This window comes from Myotis nattereri (assembly GCF_964212035.1).
Source record: "Myotis nattereri genome assembly, chromosome: 11".
NCBI lineage: Eukaryota > Metazoa > Chordata > Mammalia > Chiroptera > Vespertilionidae > Myotis > Myotis nattereri.
The window spans coordinates 4,083,589-4,105,305 of NC_138086.1; the positions used below are offsets into that span (position 1 = coordinate 4,083,589).

Consider the following 21,717-nt stretch of genomic DNA (forward strand, 5'->3'; position numbering starts at 1 on the left):
TATGGGAGGGAGGCCCCCGGGTGTGGGAGGGAGGCCCCGGGTGTGGGAGGGAGGCCCCGGGTGTGGGAGGGAGGCTCCGGGTGTGGGAGGGAGGCCCCGGGTGTGGGAGGGAGGCCCTGGGGTGTGGGAGGGAGGCCCCGGGTGTGGGAGGGAGGCCCTGGGGTGTGGGAGGGAGGCCCCGGGTGTGGGAGGGAAGCCCCGGGTGTGGGAGGGAGGCCCCGGGTGCGGGAGGGAGGCCCCGGGTGTGGGAGGGAGGCCCCGGGTGTGGGAGGGAGGCCCTGGGGTGTGGGAGGGAGGCCCTGACTGTGGGAGGGAGGCCCCGGGTGTGGGAGGGAGGCCCCGGGTGTGGGAGGGAGGCCCCGGGGTGTGGGAGGGAGGCCCTGGGGTGTGGGAGGGAGGCCCCGGGTGTGGAGGGAGCCCCCGGGTGTGGGAGGGAGCCCCCGGGTGCGGGAGGGAGGCCCCGGGTGTGGGAGGGAGCCCCCGGGTGCGGGAGGGAGGCCCCGGGTGTGGGAGGGAGGCCCCGACTGTGGGAGGGAGGCCCCGGGTGTGGGCCCTGAGCTGCTAGTCCTGTGCAGCGATGTAGCCTGAGGCCACATGCGTGATCCCATATGTGAGCCTGGCCGGTGGGACGCGGTGGTGCTCGGCTGTGTAAGTAAAGGTCTGAATGGCCGGCAGAGAGCGGGCTGTTGGGAGGAACAGTCCTCCCAGCCCTCAGCTCCCACCTGCCTGGACGCGGAGGCCAAGCAGAGCTCACCCGGAATGGGAGCCTCTGTCCTGGGCAGGTGGCTCCTCAGAGCAGGGCGGAGGCGAGGCCGGGTCAGGGCGGGCTTGATGGGCTGGTGTTGGGGGGGCGGCAGCTGAGGGGGGGCATGGCCGTCTCAGGGAGGCCCAGCTCTGACCCCCAGGCTGACCCCGAGGAGGAGGGGCAGGCTCTGCGGAGAGCCAGCGCTGGCCCCAAACCCACCCCGTCTGTGGCCGTGCGGCCTGAGCCACCCAGTCACACTCCCTTGCCTCCGTTTCCTGACTGAAAAACGGGGTGACGACAGGCCAGGTGGGGATGAACTGAGTTAAAACACGTGGCTCAGTGGCTGAGCGTCGACTAGGAACCAGGGGGTCACCGTTCGATCCCGGTCGGGGCACAGGCCGGGGGCGGCTCAGCCCCCAGTGGGGGGTGCAGGAGGCAGCCATCGATGATTCCCTCTCATCACGACGTTTCTCTCTCCCTCTCCCTCCTCTCTGAAATGGATAAAAACATATTTAAAAAAAGTAAAGTACATACACGGCCCCTGAAGAGCCGCAGGGACGGCTCACCGATGTGGTCACGCCCCGCGTGGTGCGCCAGCCGGGGGGGGGGGGGGGGGGGGCGGGGAAGGAGACGCTGCCTGTGTCGCGCGGGGGCAGTGGTTGTGGCACTGCCCGTCGGCCCCCCCCCTCCTGGTCACAGGCCTCCCCGCACGGCGGCCCTCTGGCCACGGAGAGGACACGCCGTTCCCAGCCTCACGCGGGGCCGGAGCCTGCCCAGGCGTTTCTTCCATCCACAGGGCCCGAGCGAGGCCGAGGCATGGCCGCGGCAGCCCAGACCCCGGCGGCACTAACCGCGGATTCCTGTGCGGTCCGGCCTGCCCGCGCCCCGGCAGGGACAGCTCCGTCAGAGCGGGAGCCCGACCCGGGGCCCAGCCGCCCGGCACCACCAGCGGGCAGGGGTCTGCGCTCCTGGTGTCAGCGCACAGGCCACACGGGCAGACACACGTTCTCAGAAAACAAAACCTGACCCGGTCAGCCTGCCGGGCCCTTCAGGCAGAAGCGAGCTGCGCCCTCAGGTGCCCTCAACTCTCCCTGCGGCAGTGCCCACGCACGCCCTCTGCCAGGAAGACGCCCAGGCTCCGGGACAGGTGAGCCCGGGGCCACCGAGCCCTGCCCAGGGGAGGTCCCTGGAGGGGTCGACGGAGCAGGGCGGGAGCTCAGAGGGTGGCATACCAGGCACTGCAAGGCCTGCCGTGACCTCCAGGCCCTGGCACATGTTGGGCACATGGTGTGGGGTGTGGGTGTGGGGAGTGGGTAGGTGGTGTGGGGTGTGGGGTGTGGGTGGGTGGTGTGGGGTGTGGGGTGTGGGTGGGTGGTGTGGGGTGTGGGGTGTGGGGTGTGGGTGGGTGGTGTGGGGTGTGGGGTGTGGGGTGTGGGTGGGTGGTGTGGGGTGTGGGGTGTGGGGTGTGGGGTGTGGTGGGTGGTGTGGGGTGTGGGGTGTGGGTGGGTGGTGTGGGGTGTGGTGGGTGGTGTGGGGTGTGGGGTGTGGGGTGTGGTGGGTGGTGTGGGGTGTGGGGTGTGGGGTGTGGTGGGTGGTGTGGGGTGTGGGGTGTGGGGTGTGGGTGCGTGGTGTGGGGTGTGGGGTGTGGGGTGTGGGGTGGGTGGTGTGAGGTGTGGGGTGTGGGTGGGTCGTGTGGGGTGTGGGGTGTGGGTGGGTGGTGTGGGGTGTGGGGTGTGGGGTGGTGGTGGGTGTGGGGTGTTGGGTGTGGGTGCGTGGTGTGGGGTGTGGGGTGTGGGGTGGGTGGTGTGGGGTGTGGGTGGGTATGGGGTGTGGGGTGTGGGTGCATGGTGTGGGGTGTGGGGTGTGGGGTGGGTGGTGTGAGGTGTGGGGTGTGGGTGGGTGGTGTGGGGTGTGGGGTGTGGGTGGGTGGTGTGAGGTGTGGGGTGTGGGTGGGTGGTGTGGGGTGTGGGGTGTGGGTGCGTGGTGTGGGGTGTGGGGTGTGGGGTGTGGGTGCGTGGTGTAGGGTGTGGGGTGTGGGTGGGTGGTGTGGGGTGTGGGGTGTGGGGTGTGGGGTGGGTGGTGTGGGGTGTGGGTGGGTGGTGTGGGGTGTGGGGTGGGTGGTGTGGGGTGTGGGGTGTGGGTGGGTGGTGTGGGGTGTGGGGTGGGTGGTGTGGGGTGTGGGGTGGGTGGTGTGGGGTGTGGGGTGTGGGTGGGTGGTGTGGGGTGAGGGGGGTGGGTGGGTGGCGTGGGGTGTGGGGTGGTGGGTGGGTGGTGTGAGGTGTGGGGTGTGGTGGGTGGTGTGGGGTGTGGGGTGTGGGTGGGTGGTGTGGGGTGTGGGGTGTGGGTGGGTGGTGTGGGGTGTGGGGTGTGGGGTGCGTGGTGTGGGGTGTGGGTGGGTGGTGTGGGGTAGGTGGTGGGTGGTGTGGGGTAGGTGGTGTGGGGTGTGGGGTAGGTGGTGTGGGGTGTGGGGTGTGGGGTGTGGGTGGGTGGTATGGGGTGTGGGATGGGTGGTGTGGGGTAGGTGGTGTGGGGTGTGGGGTGTGGGGTGGGTGGTGTGGGGTGTGGGGTGTGGGGTGGGTGGTGTGAGGTGTGGGGTGTGGGGTGTGAGGTGCATGGGGTGGGGTGTGAGGCCTCCCCGCCTTCCCACCACATTTCGGTGAGGCTGGCGATGGTGGGGGTTGGGAAGGGCCCGCCATCTCTGGCTCCGAATAGGAAAACACCGGTTTCTGGGGAGACTGCTCTGCTCCCTCCCCTGCGTGGCGGGAAGATGTGAGCAAAACCGAAGGCACTTACTTTTCTGGTCTGTAGTGTTGTGCACGGTCACCATGGGGACCCCAGGACCTGCCTCGCGGAGAAGAGAAGCAGAAAAGAAAGAGAAACGCTGTTAGTTGATGTGAGAACAAAGCGGCATCGGGCCTGGGGGAGGACATGGCTGTGACCTCGCCAGGGAGCCAGGGAGGGCCGGCAGGGGAAAGGCCCGTGCCTGTGTCAACCATGTGACCCCAGTGAAAGAACAGAGACTTCGGGTTCCCGAACCCCTCCCCTCCCCGTCCTCCCCTCCCCTCCCCTGCCCTCCTCTGTTCCAGCTGGACTCTCGGAAGGTCCTGAGGACGCCCGACTTGTCCCCACTGGGCCCGTTCTCCCTGCCTGAAATCTCTGTCCCAGACACTGGCAGGGCTTGTCTTTCTCTTCTATGAAGTCTCTGCTCAAACGCTTTCTCCAAAGTCCCACGGGTCAGCACGCCCTGCCTAATGCACCCTCAGCCCTGCTCCTTGCGTCCCTCTCCACGGAGGGCAGGGCCATGCGCTCTCCTGTCAAGCCTCACAGTAGGTTCCTGGGCGCAGTGGCTCCTGTCCTTTGCTCCTGCCCTGGGTGTAAGTGGCAGAGCGCATCTGGACGAGTTCGCAGAAGCGCCTTCCAGCCATTCTTTTCGTGTCCGGATTAGTGGGAGAGCGGGATAGTGGGATAGAGGGATAGAGGGATAGTGGGATAGAGGGATAGTGGGAGAGTGGGATAGAGGGATAGAGGGATAGTGGGATAGAGGGATAGAGGGATAGAGGGATAGAGGGATAGTGGGATAGTGGGATAGAGGGATAGTGGGATAGAGGGATAGAGGGATAGAGGGATAGCGGGATAGAGGGATAGAGGGATAGTGGGATAGAGGGATAGTGGGATAGAGGGATAGAGGGATAGAGGGATAGAGGGATAGTGGGATAGAGGGATAGTGGGATAGAGGGATAGCGGGATAGAGGGATAGAGAGATAGAGGGATAGAGGGATAGAGGGATAGAGGGATAGAGGGATAGAGGGATAGAGGGATAGAGGGATAGTGGGATAGAGGGATAGAGGGATAGAGGGATAGCGGGATAGAGGGATAGAGGGATAGCGGGATAGAGGGATAGAGGGATAGAGGGATAGAGGGATAGAGGGATAGAGGGATAGTGGGATAGAGGGATAGAGGGATAGAGGGATAGCGGGATAGCGGGATAGAGGGATAGAGGGATAGAGGGATAGCAGGATAGAGGGATAGAGGGATAGAGGGATAGAGGGATAGCGGGATAGAGGGATAGAGGGATAGCGGGATAGCGGGATAGAGGGATAGCGGGATAGCGGGATAGAGGGATAGAGGGATAGAGGGATAGAGGGATAGAGGGATAGCGGGATAGCGGGATAGAGGGATAGCGGGATAGCGGGATAGAGGGATAGAGGGATAGAGGGATAGCGGGATAGCGGGATAGAGGGATAGCGGGATAGCGGGATAGAGGGATAGAGGGATAGAGGGATAGAGGGATAGAGGGATAGCGGGATAGCGGGATAGAGGGATAGCGGGATAGCGGGATAGAGGGATAGCGGGATAGAGGGATAGTGGGATAGAGGGATAGCGGGATAGCGGGATAGAGGGATAGCGGGATAGAGGGATAGCGGGATAGAGGGATAGAGGGATAGAGGGATAGAGGGATAGAGGGATAGAGGGATAGAGGGATAGCGGGATAGAGGGATAGAGGGATAGAGGGATAGTGGGATAGAGGGATAGAGGGATAGAGGGATAGCGGGATAGAGGGATAGAGGGATAGCGGGATAGAGGGATAGAGGGATAGAGGGATAGCGGGATAGAGGGATAGAGGGATAGAGGGATAGAGGGATAGTGGGATAGAGGGATAGAGGGATAGAGGGATAGAGGGATAGAGGGATAGCGGGATAGAGGGATAGAGAGATAGAGGGATAGCGGGATAGCGGGATAGAGGGATAGCGGGATAGAGGGATAGAGGGATAGAGGGATAGCGGGATAGAGGGATAGAGGGATAGCGGGATAGCGGGATAGAGGGATAGAGGGATAGAGGGATAGCGGGATAGAGGGATAGCGGGATAGAGGGATAGAGGGATAGAGGGATAGAGGGATAGCGGGATAGAGGGATAGCGGGATAGAGGTATAGAGGGATAGAGGGATAGAGGGATAGAGGGATAGAGGGATAGAGAGATAGAGGGATAGAGGGATAGAGGGATAGCGGGATAGAGGGATAGCGGGATAGAGGGATAGAGGGATAGCGGGATAGAGCGATAGAGGGATAGAGGGATAGCGGGATAGCGGGATAGAGGGATAGAGGGATAGAGGGATAGAGGGATAGAGGGATAGAGGGATAGAGGGATAGAGGGATAGCGGGATAGAGGGATAGCGGGATAGAGGGATAGAGGGATAGAGGGATAGCGGGATAGAGGGATAGAGGGATAGAGGGATAGCGGGATAGAGGGATAGCGGGATAGAGGGATAGAGGGATAGAGGGATAGAGGGATAGCGGGATAGAGGAATAGCGGGATAGAGGGATAGAGGGATAGAGGGATAGAGGGATAGAGGGATAGCGGGATAGCGGGATAGAGGGATAGAGGGATAGAGGGATAGAGGGATAGCGGGATAGCGGGATAGAGGGATAGAGGGATAGAGGGATAGCGGGATAGAGGGATAGAGGGATAGAGGGATAGCGGGATAGAGGGATAGCGGGATAGAGGGATAGAGGGATAGAGGGATAGCGGGATAGAGGGATAGAGGGATAGAGGGATAGAGGGATAGCGGGATAGAGGGATAGCGGGATAGAGGGATAGTGGGATAGAGGGATAGCGGGATAGCGGGATAGAGGGATAGTGGGATAGAGGGATAGCGGGATAGAGGGATAGAGGGATAGAGGGTTAGAGGGATAGAGGGATAGAGGGATAGCGGGATAGAGGGATAGAGGGATAGAGGGATAGCGGGATAGAGGGATAGAGGGATAGAGGGATAGAGGGATAGTGGGATAGAGGGATAGAGGGATAGCGGGATAGAGGGATAGAGGGATAGCGGGATAGAGGGATAGAGGGATAGCGGGATAGCGGGATAGAGGGATAGAGGGATAGAGGGATAGAGGGATAGAGGGATAGTGGGATAGAGGGATAGAGGGATAGAGGGATAGAGGGATAGAGGGATAGAGGGATAGAGGGATAGAGGGATAGAGGGATAGAGGGATAGCGGGATAGAGGGATAGAGGGATAGAGGGATAGAGGGATAGCGGGATAGAGGGATAGCGGGATAGAGGGATAGCGGGATAGCGGGATAGAGGGATAGAGGGATAGAGGGATAGAGGGATAGAGGGATAGAGGGATAGAGGGATAGAGGGATAGAGGGATAGAGGGATAGCGGGATAGAGGGATAGAGGGATAGCGGGATAGCGGGATAGAGGGATAGAGGGATAGAGGGATAGCGGGATAGAGGGATAGAGGGATAGCGGGATAGCGGGATAGAGGGATAGAGGGATAGAGGGATAGAGGGATAGAGGGATAGCGGGATAGCGGGATAGAGGGATAGCGGGATAGCGGGATAGAGGGATAGAGGGATAGAGGGATAGTGGGATAGAGGGATAGCGGGATAGCGGGATAGAGGGATAGCGGGATAGAGGGATAGCGGGATAGAGGGATAGAGGGATAGAGGGATAGAGGGATAGAGGGATAGAGGGATAGAGGGATAGAGGGATAGCGGGATAGAGGGATAGAGGGATAGAGGGATAGTGGGATAGAGGGATAGAGGGATAGAGGGATAGCGGGATAGAGGGATAGAGGGATAGCGGGATAGAGGGATAGAGGGATAGAGGGATAGCGGGATAGAGGGATAGAGGGATAGAGGGATAGTGGGATAGAGGGATAGAGGGATAGAGGGATAGAGGGATAGAGGGATAGAGGGATAGCGGGATAGAGGGATAGAGAGATAGAGGGATAGCGGGATAGCGGGATAGAGGGATAGCGGGATAGAGGGATAGAGGGATAGAGGGATAGCGGGATAGAGGGATAGAGGGATAGCGGGATAGCGGGATAGAGGGATAGAGGGATAGAGGGATAGCGGGATAGAGGGATAGCGGGATAGAGGGATAGAGGGATAGAGGGATAGAGGGATAGCGGGATAGAGGGATAGCGGGATAGAGGTATAGAGGGATAGAGGGATAGAGGGATAGAGGGATAGAGGGATAGAGGGATAGAGGGATAGAGGGATAGAGGGATAGCGGGATAGAGGGATAGCGGGATAGAGGGATAGAGGGATAGCGGGATAGAGGGATAGAGGGATAGAGGGATAGCGGGATAGCGGGATAGAGGGATAGAGGGATAGAGGGATAGAGGGATAGAGGGATAGAGGGATAGCGGGATAGAGGGATAGCGGGATAGAGGGATAGAGGGATAGAGGGATAGCGGGATAGAGGGATAGAGGGATAGAGGGATAGCGGGATAGAGGGATAGCGGGATAGAGGGATAGAGGGATAGAGGGATAGCGGGATAGAGGGATAGCGGGATAGAGGGATAGAGGGATAGAGGGATAGAGGGATAGAGGGATAGCGGGATAGAGGGATAGAGGGATAGAGGGATAGAGGGATAGAGGGATAGCGGGATAGCGGGATAGAGGGATAGAGGGATAGAGGGATAGCGGGATAGAGGGATAGAGGGATAGAGGGATAGCGGGATAGAGGGATAGCGGGATAGAGGGATAGAGGGATAGAGGGATAGCGGGATAGAGGGATAGAGGGATAGAGGGATAGAGGGATAGAGGGATAGCGGGATAGAGGGATAGCGGGATAGAGGGATAGTGGGATAGAGGGATAGCGGGATAGCGGGATAGAGGGATAGTGGGATAGAGGGATAGCGGGATAGAGGGATAGCGGGATAGAGGGTTAGAGGGATAGAGGGATAGAGGGATAGCGGGATAGAGGGATAGAGGGATAGAGGGATAGCGGGATAGAGGGATAGAGGGATAGAGGGATAGAGGGATAGTGGGATAGAGGGATAGAGGGATAGCGGGATAGAGGGATAGAGGGATAGCGGGATAGAGGGATAGAGGGATAGTGGGATAGCGGGATAGAGGGATAGAGGGATAGAGGGATAGAGGGATAGAGGGATAGTGGGATAGAGGGATAGAGGGATAGAGGGATAGAGGGATAGAGGGATAGCGGGATAGAGGGATAGAGGGATAGCGGGATAGAGGGATAGAGGGATAGAGGGATAGCGGGATAGAGGGATAGCGGGATAGAGGGATAGCGGGATAGCGGGATAGAGGGATAGAGGGATAGAGGGATAGAGGGATAGAGGGATAGAGGGATAGAGGGATAGAGGGATAGAGGGATAGAGGGATAGAGGGATAGAGGGATAGTGGGATAGCGGGATAGAGGGATAGTGGGATAGAGGGATAGCGGGATAGAGGGATAGAGGGATAGAGGGATAGAGGGATAGAGGGATAGCGGGATAGCGGGATAGAGGGATAGAGGGATAGAGGGATAGAGGGATAGAGGGATAGCGGGATAGCGGGATAGAGGGATAGAGGGATAGCGGGATAGAGGGATAGAGGGATAGAGGGATAGTGGGATAGAGGGATAGAGGGATAGAGGGATAGAGGGATAGAGGGATAGAGGGATAGAGGGATAGCGGGATAGCGGGATAGAGGGATAGAGGGATAGAGGGATAGCGGGATAGAGGGATAGAGGGATAGAGGGATTGTGGGATAGAGGGATAGAGGGATAGAGGGATAGAGGGATAGAGGGATAGAGGGATAGAGGGATAGCGGGATAGAGGGATAGAGGGATAGAGGGATAGCGGGATAGCGGGATAGAGGGATAGAGGGATAGAGGGATAGTGGGATAGAGGGATAGAGGGATAGAGGGATAGAGGGATAGAGGGATAGCGGGATAGAGGGATAGAGGGATAGAGGGATAGCGGAATAGAGGGATAGAGGGATAGAGGGATAGCGGGATAGAGGGATAGAGGGATAGAGGGATAGAGGGATAGTGGGATAGAGGGATAGCGGGATAGAGGGATAGAGGGATAGAGGGATAGCGGGATAGAGGGATAGCGGGATAGAGGGATAGTGGGATAGAGGGATAGCGGGATAGCGGGATAGAGGGATAGCGGGATAGAGGGATAGCGGGATAGAGGGATAGAGGGATAGAGGGATAGAGGGATAGAGGGATAGAGGGATAGCGGGATAGAGGGATAGAGGGATAGAGGGATAGCGGGATAGAGGGATAGAGGGATAGAGGGATAGAGGGATAGTGGGATAGAGGGATAGAGGGATAGAGGGATAGCGGGATAGAGGGATAGAGGGATAGCGGGATAGAGGGATAGAGGGATAGAGGGATAGCGGGATAGAGGGATAGCGGGATAGAGGGATAGAGGGATAGAGGGATAGAGGGATAGAGGGATAGTGGGATAGAGGGATAGAGGGATAGAGGGATAGAGGGATAGAGGGATAGCGGGATAGAGGGATAGAGGGATAGCGGGATAGAGGGATAGAGGGATAGAGGGATAGAGGGATAGCGGGATAGAGGGATAGCTGGATAGAGGGATAGTGGGATAGAGGGATAGCGGGATAGAGGGATAGAGGGATAGAGGGATAGAGGGATAGAGGGATAGAGGGATAGCGGGATAGTGGGATAGAGGGATAGAGGTATAGAGGGATAGCGGGATAGCGGGATAGAGGGATAGAGGGATAGAGGGATAGAGGGATAGAGGGATAGCGGGATAGAGGGATAGAGGGATAGAGGGATAGAGGGATAGCGGGATAGAGGGATAGCGGGATAGAGGGATAGAGGGATAGAGGGATAGTGGGAGAGCGGGATAGAGGGATAGAGGGATAGAGGGATAGAGGGATAGAGGGATAGCGGGATAGAGGGATAGCGGGATAGCGGGATAGAGGGATAGCGGGATAGCGGGATAGAGGGATAGAGGGATAGAGGGATAGCGGGATAGAGGGATAGTGGGAGAGCGGGATAGAGGGATAGAGGGATAGAGGGATAGAGGGATAGAGGGATAGAGGGATAGAGGGATAGCGGGATAGAGGGATAGAGGGATAGAGGGATAGAGGGATAGAGGGATAGAGGGATAGAGGGATAGATGGATAGAGGTATAGAGGGATAGCGGGATAGAGGGATAGCGGGATAGAGGGATAGCGGGATAGAGGGATAGAGGGATAGAGGGATAGAGGGATAGCGGGATAGAGGGATAGAGGGATAGAGGGATAGCGGGATAGAGGGATAGAGGGATAGAGGGATAGAGGGATAGAGGGATAGAGGGATAGAGGGATAGAGGGATAGCGGGATAGAGGGATAGTGGGATAGAGGGATAGAGGGATAGCGGGATAGAGGGATAGAGGGATAGAGGGATAGTGGGATAGAGGGATAGAGGGATAGAGGGATAGAGGGATAGAGGGATAGAGGGATAGAGGGATAGAGGGATAGAGGGATAGCGGGATAGAGGGATAGTGGGATAGTGGGATAGAGGGATAGTGGGATAGAGGGATAGAGGGATAGAGGGATAGAGGGATAGAGGGATAGAGGGATAGTGGGATAGAGGGATAGAGGGATAGTGGGATAGTGGGATAGAGGGATAGTGGGATAGAGGGATAGAGGGATAGAGGGATAGAGGGATAGAGGGATAGAGGGATAGAGGGATAGTGGGATAGAGGGATAGAGGGATAGTGGGATAGTGGGATAGAGGGATAGTGGGATAGAGGGATAGAGGGATAGAGGGATAGAGGGATAGAGGGATAGAGGGATAGTGGGATAGTGGGATAGAGGGATAGCGGGATAGCGGGATAGAGGGATAGAGGGATATAGGGATAGTGGGATAGAGGGATAGCGGGATACTGGGATTGTCAGATACTGGGATACTGGGATACTGGGATAGTGGGATAGTGGGTTAGTGCGTGGGATGCAGCTGGCGCTCGAGGACATGGTTCTGCAGTGAGGGCCGTCTGAGGGCTCGCAGGTGTGCAGGAGGGCAGGGTCCTGGCGGACTGGGAGAATGAAAGGAGAGAGAGGGAGTGGGAGGCAGGTGAGAGGCAGGTGAGAAGCAGGTGGGAGGCAGGTGAGAAGCAGGTGAGAGGCAGGTGGGAGGCACGTGGTAGGCAAGTGGGAGGCAGAGGGGAGGCAGGTGGGTACAGGTGGCAGGTGGGAGGCAGGTGAGAGGCAGGTGGGAGGCAGGTGGGAGGCAGGTGGGAGGCAGGTGGGAGGCAGGTGGGTGGCAGATGGGAGGCAGGTGGGAGGCAGGTGGGTGGCAGGTGGGTACAGGTGGCAGATGGGAGGCAGGTGGGAGGCAGGTGGGAGGCAGGTGGGTACAGGTGGCAGATGGGAAGCAGGTGGGAGGCAGGTGAAAGGCAGGTGGGAGGCAGGTGGGTACAGGTGGGCAGAGGGGATAGAGCTGTTGGGACACTGTGGTCAGGGATGCTGCTTGTTCTCTGCTTTGGGTTGGGGCCTTTGGGAAGCTATAAACTCATGAGGTGGCCACATCTAAGCTGGAGGACACATGCTATTCAGGCAGAAGGAGATTAGGGGGTGTGAGCCGCAGGCAGGGGATGGGAGGGAGACTAGGGGGTGTGAGCCGCAGGCAGGGGCTGGGAGGGAGACTAGGGGGTGTGAGCCGCAGGCAGGGGGTGGGAGGGAGACTAGGGGGTGTGAACAACAGGCAGGGGGTGGGAGGAGACTAGGGGGTGTGAACAGCAGGCAGAGGATGGGAGGCAGACTAGGGGGTGTGAGCCGCAGGCAGGGAGTGGGAGGGAGACTAGGGGGTGTGAGCCGCAGTCAGGGGGTGGGAGGGAGATCTCCAAGGAGAGAGGGCAGCAAAGGCTCCTGTGAAGAGTCAGGCCCCGGCAGGGAGGGCCGGGTTCTGGGTCGCTAGTCACTGCCCGGAATGCTGTGATTTTAATGGCGTCCCCGGGAAACAGGAGGTGCCTCTCACTTTGCCCCTGGAGCCGCTCACGCACTTTCCAAGGGCGGGCGTCCAATGGGAAGTGAATGTTTCTTCGAGGGGGACGCTTGTCCGGCTGTCACTGAGGGTTTGCCGGGGTCTGGCCGCAATGAGTTTAGCATCTTGCAAAGCGTTTGGTGATTGATTCTGTGGAGCGGCCCATGGAGCGGCCCAGGAGATCCTGCCCCGGTGGCAGTGAGGGCGTGAGGGCGCAGCCTAAGGGCAGCGGCGGAGGCTGGGCAGCGGCCCTTGCCGAGCAGGGAGCCTCCGGGTCCGGACTGGGACAGTCACAGCAGAAAGGAGCCGGCGAGCACCTCAGACACGCGGTGGAGATGCCAGAACAGTGGCGGGCGCACCACCCGCGCGGTTCTCTGTTCAGGCCACATCGAGCAGGGACAGTGCCTGTGGCGAGGATGCCGCATCCTCCTGCTTGCCCCCGTGATGAGCGGGCTATTGGCAAGACCAGAAGTAGAGGCAGGACATCTAGGCACGTGGGGCCGGGACGGGCAGGGTCCCCCCCCGGCTGTGCACTGGGCAGGGCAGCCAGGGTCACCCTGGGACGCTGGGCAGGGATCCGGGCCTTGTCCTCCCACCTAGAGGTGCCGGAACCCACCCTCCCAACCGCCCCGGAGGACGCCGCCGCGGCTCAGCATTGGTGCCATCGCCATCCTCCCGGGACAGCCTCCCGCGTCCCCTCTGTGTCCTGGATGTGCTGCCCGTGCTCTCAGCCACCACGGGGCTTTGGGGGCCCCCATCCGCAGGCGAGGATGGACCTCAACCCGCATTTCCATCTCAGGCGGCTCAGCATTGAAGTGTCCCAGGGGCCGTTCATTCTCGCAGGGCAGGGCGCCCGCGGTTACAGGGGCGCAGTGGGCACCCCCTCCTCCCTGCGCTGGGGCGGCGGGTCCATCCTCAGAATCCTTCACCCCCACCGGCTGCGCCTGCGGGCGACTCTCCCACCCCCATTGCCGCTCCGATGACGGGGTTCCAGGCCTCCCCGCCTGCGCATCGCCCGGCTCCGTCCGAGGACAGGCGGGGGCAGGAGGCTGGAGCCGGCCTCTGAGGGGTGAAGGCAGAGGAGATGGGACAGGAAGCGGATGTTCCCGCTGAGGAAGAAGACAATTCCGTGCCTCCCTAACTCCTGCCGGAGCGCGGAGGCCCCTGGGGCCCCTCACTGTCAGCCCGGCCCTCGGCTGGTTTAGTGTTCTGGATCACTTCTGGAACATTCTACCCTGCGGGGTCAGCAGGGCTCCCAGCACCAGCCCGGGAGAAGCCAGGGTCCAGTCCCATTGGGAAACCCGTTAGGACGTGGCTGGGAGACCGCACAGGGCCTGCAGCCGCAGCGGCTTGGGATGCGGAGTAGGCCGGCGGGTGCGGAGGCATTCTCACTGACCCTGGACGGCTGACAGCTCTGGTCCCACCACGCCCGTCCCGTCACCAGCTGTTCGGCGCTGGCTGTGTCGGGGGCCACGCCGAGTCCCCACAGCGGGCCTTGCTGAGCCCCCACAGCCGCCTGGGGAGATGCGCGCCGTCACTCCCTGGTTTCAGGATGAGGACCAGAGGGTAGCAGGTTCGCCTGCTCGCTGGGCCCGGCTCCAGGGGCCCCGGGACTCTCGTCCACGCCTCACTTCTCTCCTGCCAACAGCGGGTGACCGAGGCCCCAGGGGCACTTCGCAGTAACAAGAGGGTCATCTCACTGTTTCCGTTTGACCGCCCGGTGGAGGGTGCTGTCCTGGTAAATTCAGCTGCTGAGTCTGTACCGAACATCTGGAATGCGGGGTCACCGCGTCGTTTTGTTGTCTTTGTAAAGTGGGCAGTTTTTTCCCTCCTCATTGGAGAGGAGCAAATTTATGTCTTTTAAACTTTTTTATTGACTGATTTTTGAGAGAGAGAGAGAAAGCGATTTGCTGTTCTGTTATGTATGCCGCACTGGCCCATTCCTGTGTGTGCCCTGCTCGGTGATCCAGCCACAACCTTGGCATATTGGGGCGACACTCTAACCAACTGAGCTACACGGCCAGGGCCAAATTCATGTCTTTTTAGAAAATTGCTTTTCTTTCTGAAGTTTGGGGTAAATTATCCATGAATTGGGTCATAGGAGAATATTCGTTTTCCCATCTGAGACTTCTTGTGTATAATCTCATTCCTTAAATACACTTCAGAGGCTGCCAGTGTGTACACTTACCCCAACTGGCTCACAGCACATTGAGTTTTTATGGAAAATGTAGGCAAACTCTGGGACTAACTGACAGCCCGGATATGAGCACCTGTGGCCTCATCAGTGTAACCGGTCCCTATTGCTCCAGACCCAGAGGCGGCTCTGGGCTCGCAACGCAGGCCACACAGGACAGACCTGCTCCGGGATGAGCTCCTTCGCCTGCCTCCCCTTCCCGCAGGCACGGGGTCCCTGGGCTCAGCAGGGGCTCGGACACAGGGGCTCAGACACAGGGGCTCGGACATAGGGGTTCAGAACAGGGACGTGGACACAGGGTCTCAGACACAGGGAGGTGGACACAGGGGCTCAGACACGGGTTCAGAACAGGGACGCGGACACAGGGGCTCAGACACAGGGATGTGGACACAGGGATGCAGACACAGGGGCTCGGACACAGGGACGCGGACACAGGGACGTGGACACAGGGACGCGGACACAGGGACGCGGACACAGGGGCGCAGACACAGGGACGCGGACACAGGGACGCGGACACAGGGGCTCGGACACAGGGGCTTGGACACAGGGATGCGGACACAGGGGCTCGGAAACAGGGGCTCAGACACAGGGGCTCAGACACAGGAACGCGGACACAGGGACGCGGACACAGGGACAGGGACACGGGCTCAGACACAGGGGCTCGGAAACAGGGGCTCAGACACAGGGGCTCAGACACAGGGACGCGGACACAGGGGCTCAGACACAGGGTCGTGGACACAGGGGCTCAGACACAGGGTCGTGGACACAGGGACGCGGACACAGGGACGCGGACACAGGGGCTCGGACACGGACCGGCAGAGCCAGTGGGGGCGGGACCCACCTTCGCACTTGAGCAGGAAGAAGTCGGCGCTGTGGCTGAAGGACGCGCTGAAGTAGGTGCAGTTGCCCACCAGGTCGCAGGACAGGCACTGCCTGTTGAAGCTGCCCACGGTGCTGGCGCTGGCGGGGCAAAGGCGGGGCAAAGGCATGAGGGAGGAAGAGGCAGAGGTTAAGACCCAACCCGAGTTCCCTCCCCAAAGAAGACCTGCAGCCCCTGCCCCTTCTCGTCCACTGGCCCCGGGGTTTTTGCCAGCCACCGGCCCTGCGCCCGCTCAATGGCGTGGTCTCAGCGGCCCCGCGCCCGCTCTGTGGCGTGGTCTCTGAGGCCCCGCGCCCGCTCAATGGCGTGGTCTCAGCGGCCCTGCGCCCGCTCTGTGGCGTGGTCTCTGAGGCCCCGCGCCCGCTCTGTGGCGTGGTCTCGGCGGCCCCGCGCCCGCTCTGTGGCGTGGTCTCTGAGGCCCCGCGCCCACTCTGTGGCGTGGTCTCGGCGGCCCCGCGCCCGCTCTGTGGCGTGGTCTCGGCGGCCCCGCGCCCGCTCTGTGGCGTGGTCTCGGCGGCCTTGCACCGGGAGGCCCACATACCTGTAGAGGTGGCGTCTCCGGGGCAGGTCCTCGGTGCTGAGGAAGTAGCTGTAGAGAGCGCAGGTGACAGGAGTTAGTGGCTCCGGGCAGGTATGGCCTCACATCCCAACCCCCCAGCCCCGTGCAGACCCTGCTCAGGGACCCCTATTCTGTGGCTACAGCGAGCACTGGGTCCAGCTACTGGGTCCAGCGAGCACTGGGTCAGCGGGTGGGCTGAGCTTCTGCTGGCCGGGGTCCCGCACCTGCCCGGGGGTCCGGCACCTTCTCAGGGTCCCACACCTTCCTGGGGGTCCAGCACCTGCTCAGAGTCCCGCACCTGCCCTGGGGTCCGGCACCTGCTCAGGGTCCCACACCTGCCCAGGGGTCCGGCACCTGCCCGGGGGTCCGGCACCTGCTCAGAGTCCCACACCTGCCCAGGGGTCCGGCACCTGCCCGGGGGTCCGGCACCTGCTCAGGGTCCCACACCTGCCCAGGGGTCCGGCACCTGCCCGGGGGTCCGGCACCTGCTCAGAGTCCCACACCTGCCCGGGGTCCCGCACCTGCCCAGGGGTCCGGCACCTGCTCAGAGTCCCACACCTGCCCGGGGTCCCGCACCTGCCCGGGGGTCCGGCACCTGCTCAGGGTCCCACACCTGCCCGGGGGTCCGGCATCTGCTCAGGGTCCCATACCTGCCCGGGGGTCTGGCACCTGCTCAGGGTCCCACACCTGCCCGGGGGTCCGGCATCTGCTCAGGGTCCCACACCTGCCTGGGGGTCCGGCACTTGCCCGCGGATCCCGTACCTGCCTGCAGGCTCAGGTGTGGGGCCAGGGCGGCGGTCATGTGCCCTGAGTTCGGATGCAGAATCTCTTTACAGGCTATACCTTCCGCAGGGCAAGGGCCCAGACAGAAGCCTGGGGGATGCCTCTTATGGACTGATTTTCAGCTCGGACCCCAAATGGGGAAGCCTGGGTGTGTGCCACACGACAGGGAGCCTGGCTGGCAGGTGGGCCTGGGCCTCATCAATGAGCTGCATCCCCAGCCGCCTGGGCTGACAACCTGGGCCAAGGCCTCGCGGGCTTGAGGCTCCGCTTACTCGTGTGTGAAGTGGGGAAGGCAGTAGCCGCACTGGCCACGCTGCAGCCAGGGTGGGTGTGGCCCTGAGGCCCTGAGCTGGTGCCAGGCCTCACAGGGACTCCGCAAACGCCAGCACTAGATGAGCCCGTCCCCCGGGCTCAGCCCCAGGCCTGGCTGCAGGGCTCTCCTCGCCGCTGCTCTCTCCCCATGGAAATCAGCTCTGTGATCCGCACGGAGAAGCCAGGGCCCCACGGGAGCAGGGAGCATCTGAAAGTGGCGCCTGCGTCCCGCCCAGGAGGAAGGGCCGTCCCCACGTGCACTCACATCTTATTCCGCTTCTCGTCGTAGGAGAGGATCTTGGTCACGTCCCAGTCCCCCGACGTGATGGACTGGATGTTGTCGTTGCTGCTGTTGGGCTGCAACAGACGGGCCATGAGGCGGGAGCCTGGCCCCACCCAGCTTCCTTCTGGGTCCCGGCCCCTCAGGACCAGGTGCAGGGGTGTCACCCGCTGCCCGTCTCTCCTCGGGGCCACCAGCCCACAGCCCTCCCCTCGGGCGTCCCTGTGGTCCCTGCTGTGGGGCTGACCATGGTGCCACCACTGCACCCTCCCACTTGGCGATGTCTTGTCTTAAGAGAAGAATGGATGCTTCATGTGCTGCTGATACTTTTTCTTTAACTTTTGTAAATCCAACTGGTAGTCATTATTGTGGGGAATGGAGAGGGAAGGGAAAAATATGGGCAAGTGGGTGAAAAAGGGTGAGGAGATAGAGAAGGGAGTGAAGGAAGGAGGAAGGAAGTAGGAAAGGAGAAGGAGGAAGGGAGGAAGGAAGGTGGGAAGGAGGAGGGAGAGAGGGAAGAAGGAGGAAGAGAAGGGAGGAAGGAGGGGGAGGGAGGGAGGGAAGGAAGGGGAGGGAGGGAGGAAGGAGGGGGGAGGGAGGGAGGAGAAAGAGAAGGAAGGAAGGTGGGCAAGGGCGCCCAGAGCGCAGCCCCCGAGGCTGCCGCCTGCACAGCAGTTAGGGAGCACGGGGACTTGCCTGGGAGGAGGACACGGTGATGTGGTAGAACTTGCCCTGCCCCCCCTGCGGGATGGCTCTGACGAAGAAGAACTTTCGCCCGTCCCTGGAGAACAGCGGCTCTTCATTCTGTGGGTGACAACAGCCCAGTGAGTCCTGGCCACGGCTCCTTTGTTTCCAAGAGGCCGAGCCAGGCCCAGGGCCAACAGGTGGAGGCCTTTGCCGCGTGGTCCCTAGTCAGAGCCGCTGCTGAAAGCATCGACGCTGTGTCGGGCCTTTCCTTGGACCCGGAGCCCGGCCTTCCGTTTTCTAAGACAGCGGAATAACGGGGAGTTCAGAGGGGACACGCCAAGTGCCACTAAAGGGGCCCATGTGTCACCCACTCAGCAGGCAGGACTGGAGCCCGGCAGGCAGCCCGGGGCCGTGTGACCCCTTTAACTGAGGCCCGTGGAAGCCAGGGCGCCTGCAGAATTCCTCTGGGGCGTCAATCGTCTCTCCACACCTGATTCTGTCTGAAAATAAACCCTATTTTCTCTTTGCTGATTTTTTTAAAAATATATTTTATTGATTTTTTACAGAGAGGAAGGGAGAGAGACAGAGAGTCAGAAACATCGATGAGAGAGAAACACCGATCAGCCGCCTCCTGCACATCTCCTACTGGGGATGTGCCCGCAACCCAGGTACATGCCCTTGACTGGAATCGAACCTGGGACCTTTCAGTCCGCAGGCCGACGCTCTATCCACTGAGCCAAACCGGTTTCAGCTATTTGCTGATTTTTTAATTTTTTTTTTTTTTTTTTTTTATCAAATCCAGTTTACACGGAATAGCTGACCAAGGAAGAAGAAACAGCAAACAAGGACACATTGTATCCATCCCAGGAACATTGTGTCCACCCCGGTACCCGTTCTAGAACGTTCTAGAACGTCGAGGGAGGGGACCACCTCCCACGTGCTCCCTGTGCTACAGCATGGCTTCTAACTGGAGAAAAGTTGATGAGGAACAAGCAAGGGTTGGGGACATTCTCACTGTCCTGGGGAGGGAATTCCAGGCTAGATTCAAAGCCAGGTGCCAGGTCTCCACCCCGTCCCGCAAAGCTAAGCAGCACTGCTCAGCCCCCAGCCCCTGTGGGTGGCTGTCACCTTGATGGGCAAAAAGGGATTTGGGTGCAATGTCAGCTCTCAGAAGCTCCCGTCGCAAAGTTTCCACCCACGAACACCAACCCATTGGACCTCATGCACATTTTCTGACTCCAGGAGGCCCCCTCCGGCGGGGATGAGCGTGAATGGTGAATGGGCCCCAGCTGGCGGGCAGAAACTCATCTCCCTGCGCGAGCAAACCCATGCAAATCCGACGTGCCCAGAGAAATAAACTAACATGTGATTAAAATGACATTTAATCTCCAGGAACATTTGCAATGAAATGAAACCTTTAACCTGCAAATATTTGTTTTTCCATTTGGAGTTGGAAGCGTGGCATTTACAAGTGAGAAACGAGAAAACTGGCAGGTAAATCGGCTTTCCACATGGACTTCTGTTTGCCAAGCGCAGGACGGAAACCCCCCGGCGCCTGTGTTCCTGGGTGTGGACGGAAGGGGCCACCTGCGAACCTGACTAGTTCAGGGGAGGCCTGCATGGCGGTTGTGCAAACCCAGAGACCTAAAGTCACCACAAAGGATGGTCTGAAAATTAAACATGAACTACAAACAGATTATAGTGGGTAGTCGCGTCCTAGGCTGGTATTTTCCCTGACAAAGATCAACTTAGATCTTTGCTGAGCCCATTTGCCTTTTTGCCTCTAAGATAACATATTTGCAAGGTGTCTGGGTAACTTGTAACTTTCTTTTTTCCCCGGACCCTTCAGGGCACAACAATGGCACCAGGACATTCCCTCATTGTTGTTGTTATCAAGTTCATGGCCATCTAGCTATGTTAACTATCCTGTACCCATCTGTGTAAGAGAAGCACATGTCCATCATTTCACTTTTGATCCTATCCCAGAGGTTTCCCCGCTTTGCTTTCTCCCACCTCCCTAATCTATCACCAGTGGATTCCATGTCACCCACTTCCGTATTGTCCTTTTGATGGTAATTTATAAGAACAAGGTATGAACTCCCCATTCTCCGGAGCACTATCTCAATTCGTTGAGGTTCTGCTTCCCGGCATATGTCGACAGTTTGGCTCAAATAAACTCACAATATTCTTTACAGGTCTGAGTGGTTTTTACGTTAACATGGGGAAGGGTTGGCATGCTCCGCAGAGAAAAATGCTTGGGATAAAAGGAATGAAGAATTAATTCTGGGCCGAAGCACCGTCTTTATCCCGAGAAGGCGTCAATCATGGGGATGGCAGCTTTACGCGAAGCATGGAATGCCCCACGGTGGGCAGGGGCCAGCCTGGAATCCCCGAGGCTGGTTTCTAGGGCAGTAACAGCCTTCGCCCTGGCTCCAGCTCACGCTCACGGGTTTGGGGGAAGCACGCCTAGTGTCTCTGAGTCCAGGGAGTTACCACACGGTGCCTGGCCACCTCCGCTCAGAGCAGATCTGTGCAGAGTGCGTCCTTCTTGCTGAGATTCTTCACGAGGGATGGGCAGCCTTTCTGCCCGTTCTTCCCATGGTTCCGATACATTCATCTTGGCCAAACTTTGAAATCGCAAAACTGAAATCCTGGTTAAAGAAAGAGGGTCAGAAATGGACCTGCAGGACCTACTCTTCAGTCAAAGGCGATGGCCTGGTGCAGGGCTGCTGGTGATTTCGCATCCGGATGCTCTGAAGGTCGCGGACAGCTGTGACAGTGTGTGTGTGTGTGTGTGGGGGGGGGGGCAGGGGCTGCCAGTTTCTCTGGAATATTCCCAGAGGAGAGAGAGAGGGGGAATGGATCACACATTTGCCTCTGCTGGTTGGCAAGTGGGAAGCTCTGTGGGGGCCACTCCTCAGGGGAGATGGAGGAAAAGAGAGGAGGGGGAGGTTCCGATGGACCCCAGGGTGCCCTAGCCCACCCTGTTGCCCTGGCAACGAGTATCTAGCAGACCATTAATCTGAGCAGACGGGGTCTCTGGGAGGTTGCCACGGGGCCCCAGACTCGTTCTCTCCTCAAATGACACTGTGCCTGGGCCAACAGGGGCGGGTGGGGGGTGAGCATCTGGGACGCCTTTGCGATGACCGGCACTCGGCAGCCTCACTGGCAGCAGACGGCAGGTCCAGCGCAAATACGTTCCTCACTTGCCTTCTAGGACCGTGGGTTTCTTGAAGGATGTGGATCATTCGCGAAAGCTGCCTTCAGAAGGGATGTCGGGAAAGTGGTTGGAACTGATCTCCCACTGACCCACTTGGAGGGAACACTCCTCGCAGGACCGGGCATCTCTGCTGCTGCCCTGTGCCGGCGGATGAGGGTGCTCGCTGGGTGCTCAGCAGGCGCTTAACGTTTACATCTGAAAGAGTGGGAGTCACACTTCACGCTGCTTTCTGAGTGCGGGTGTGATTTGTGTGGGAAGATCTGGCTTCTCCAGTCACGTCCAGGCTGCCTGTTGGGTGCACGGCTGTCTCCTCTCA

The 21,717-nt window shown here is 59.7% G+C and overlaps 1 protein-coding gene across 4 annotated transcripts in view; it reads right to left on the minus strand.

Moving 5' to 3' along the window:
- The window catches only part of DPP6 (dipeptidyl peptidase like 6), a gene marked incomplete at its 5' end in the record, with an annotated part of 642,841 nt that overhangs the window by 24,782 nt on the left and 596,342 nt on the right, over positions 1 to 21,717 (minus strand). For all 4 annotated transcript variants that reach the window (XM_081101874.1, XM_081101876.1, XM_081101873.1 and 1 more), the window contains 5 exons: positions 3,539 to 3,586; positions 15,522 to 15,640; positions 16,102 to 16,149; positions 17,480 to 17,571; positions 18,191 to 18,298. In XM_081101874.1, the coding sequence (XP_080958000.1) occupies positions 3,539 to 3,586; positions 15,522 to 15,640; positions 16,102 to 16,149; positions 17,480 to 17,571; positions 18,191 to 18,298 (415 nt within the window). The remainder of the gene's footprint in view (positions 1 to 3,538; positions 3,587 to 15,521; positions 15,641 to 16,101; positions 16,150 to 17,479; positions 17,572 to 18,190; positions 18,299 to 21,717) is intronic.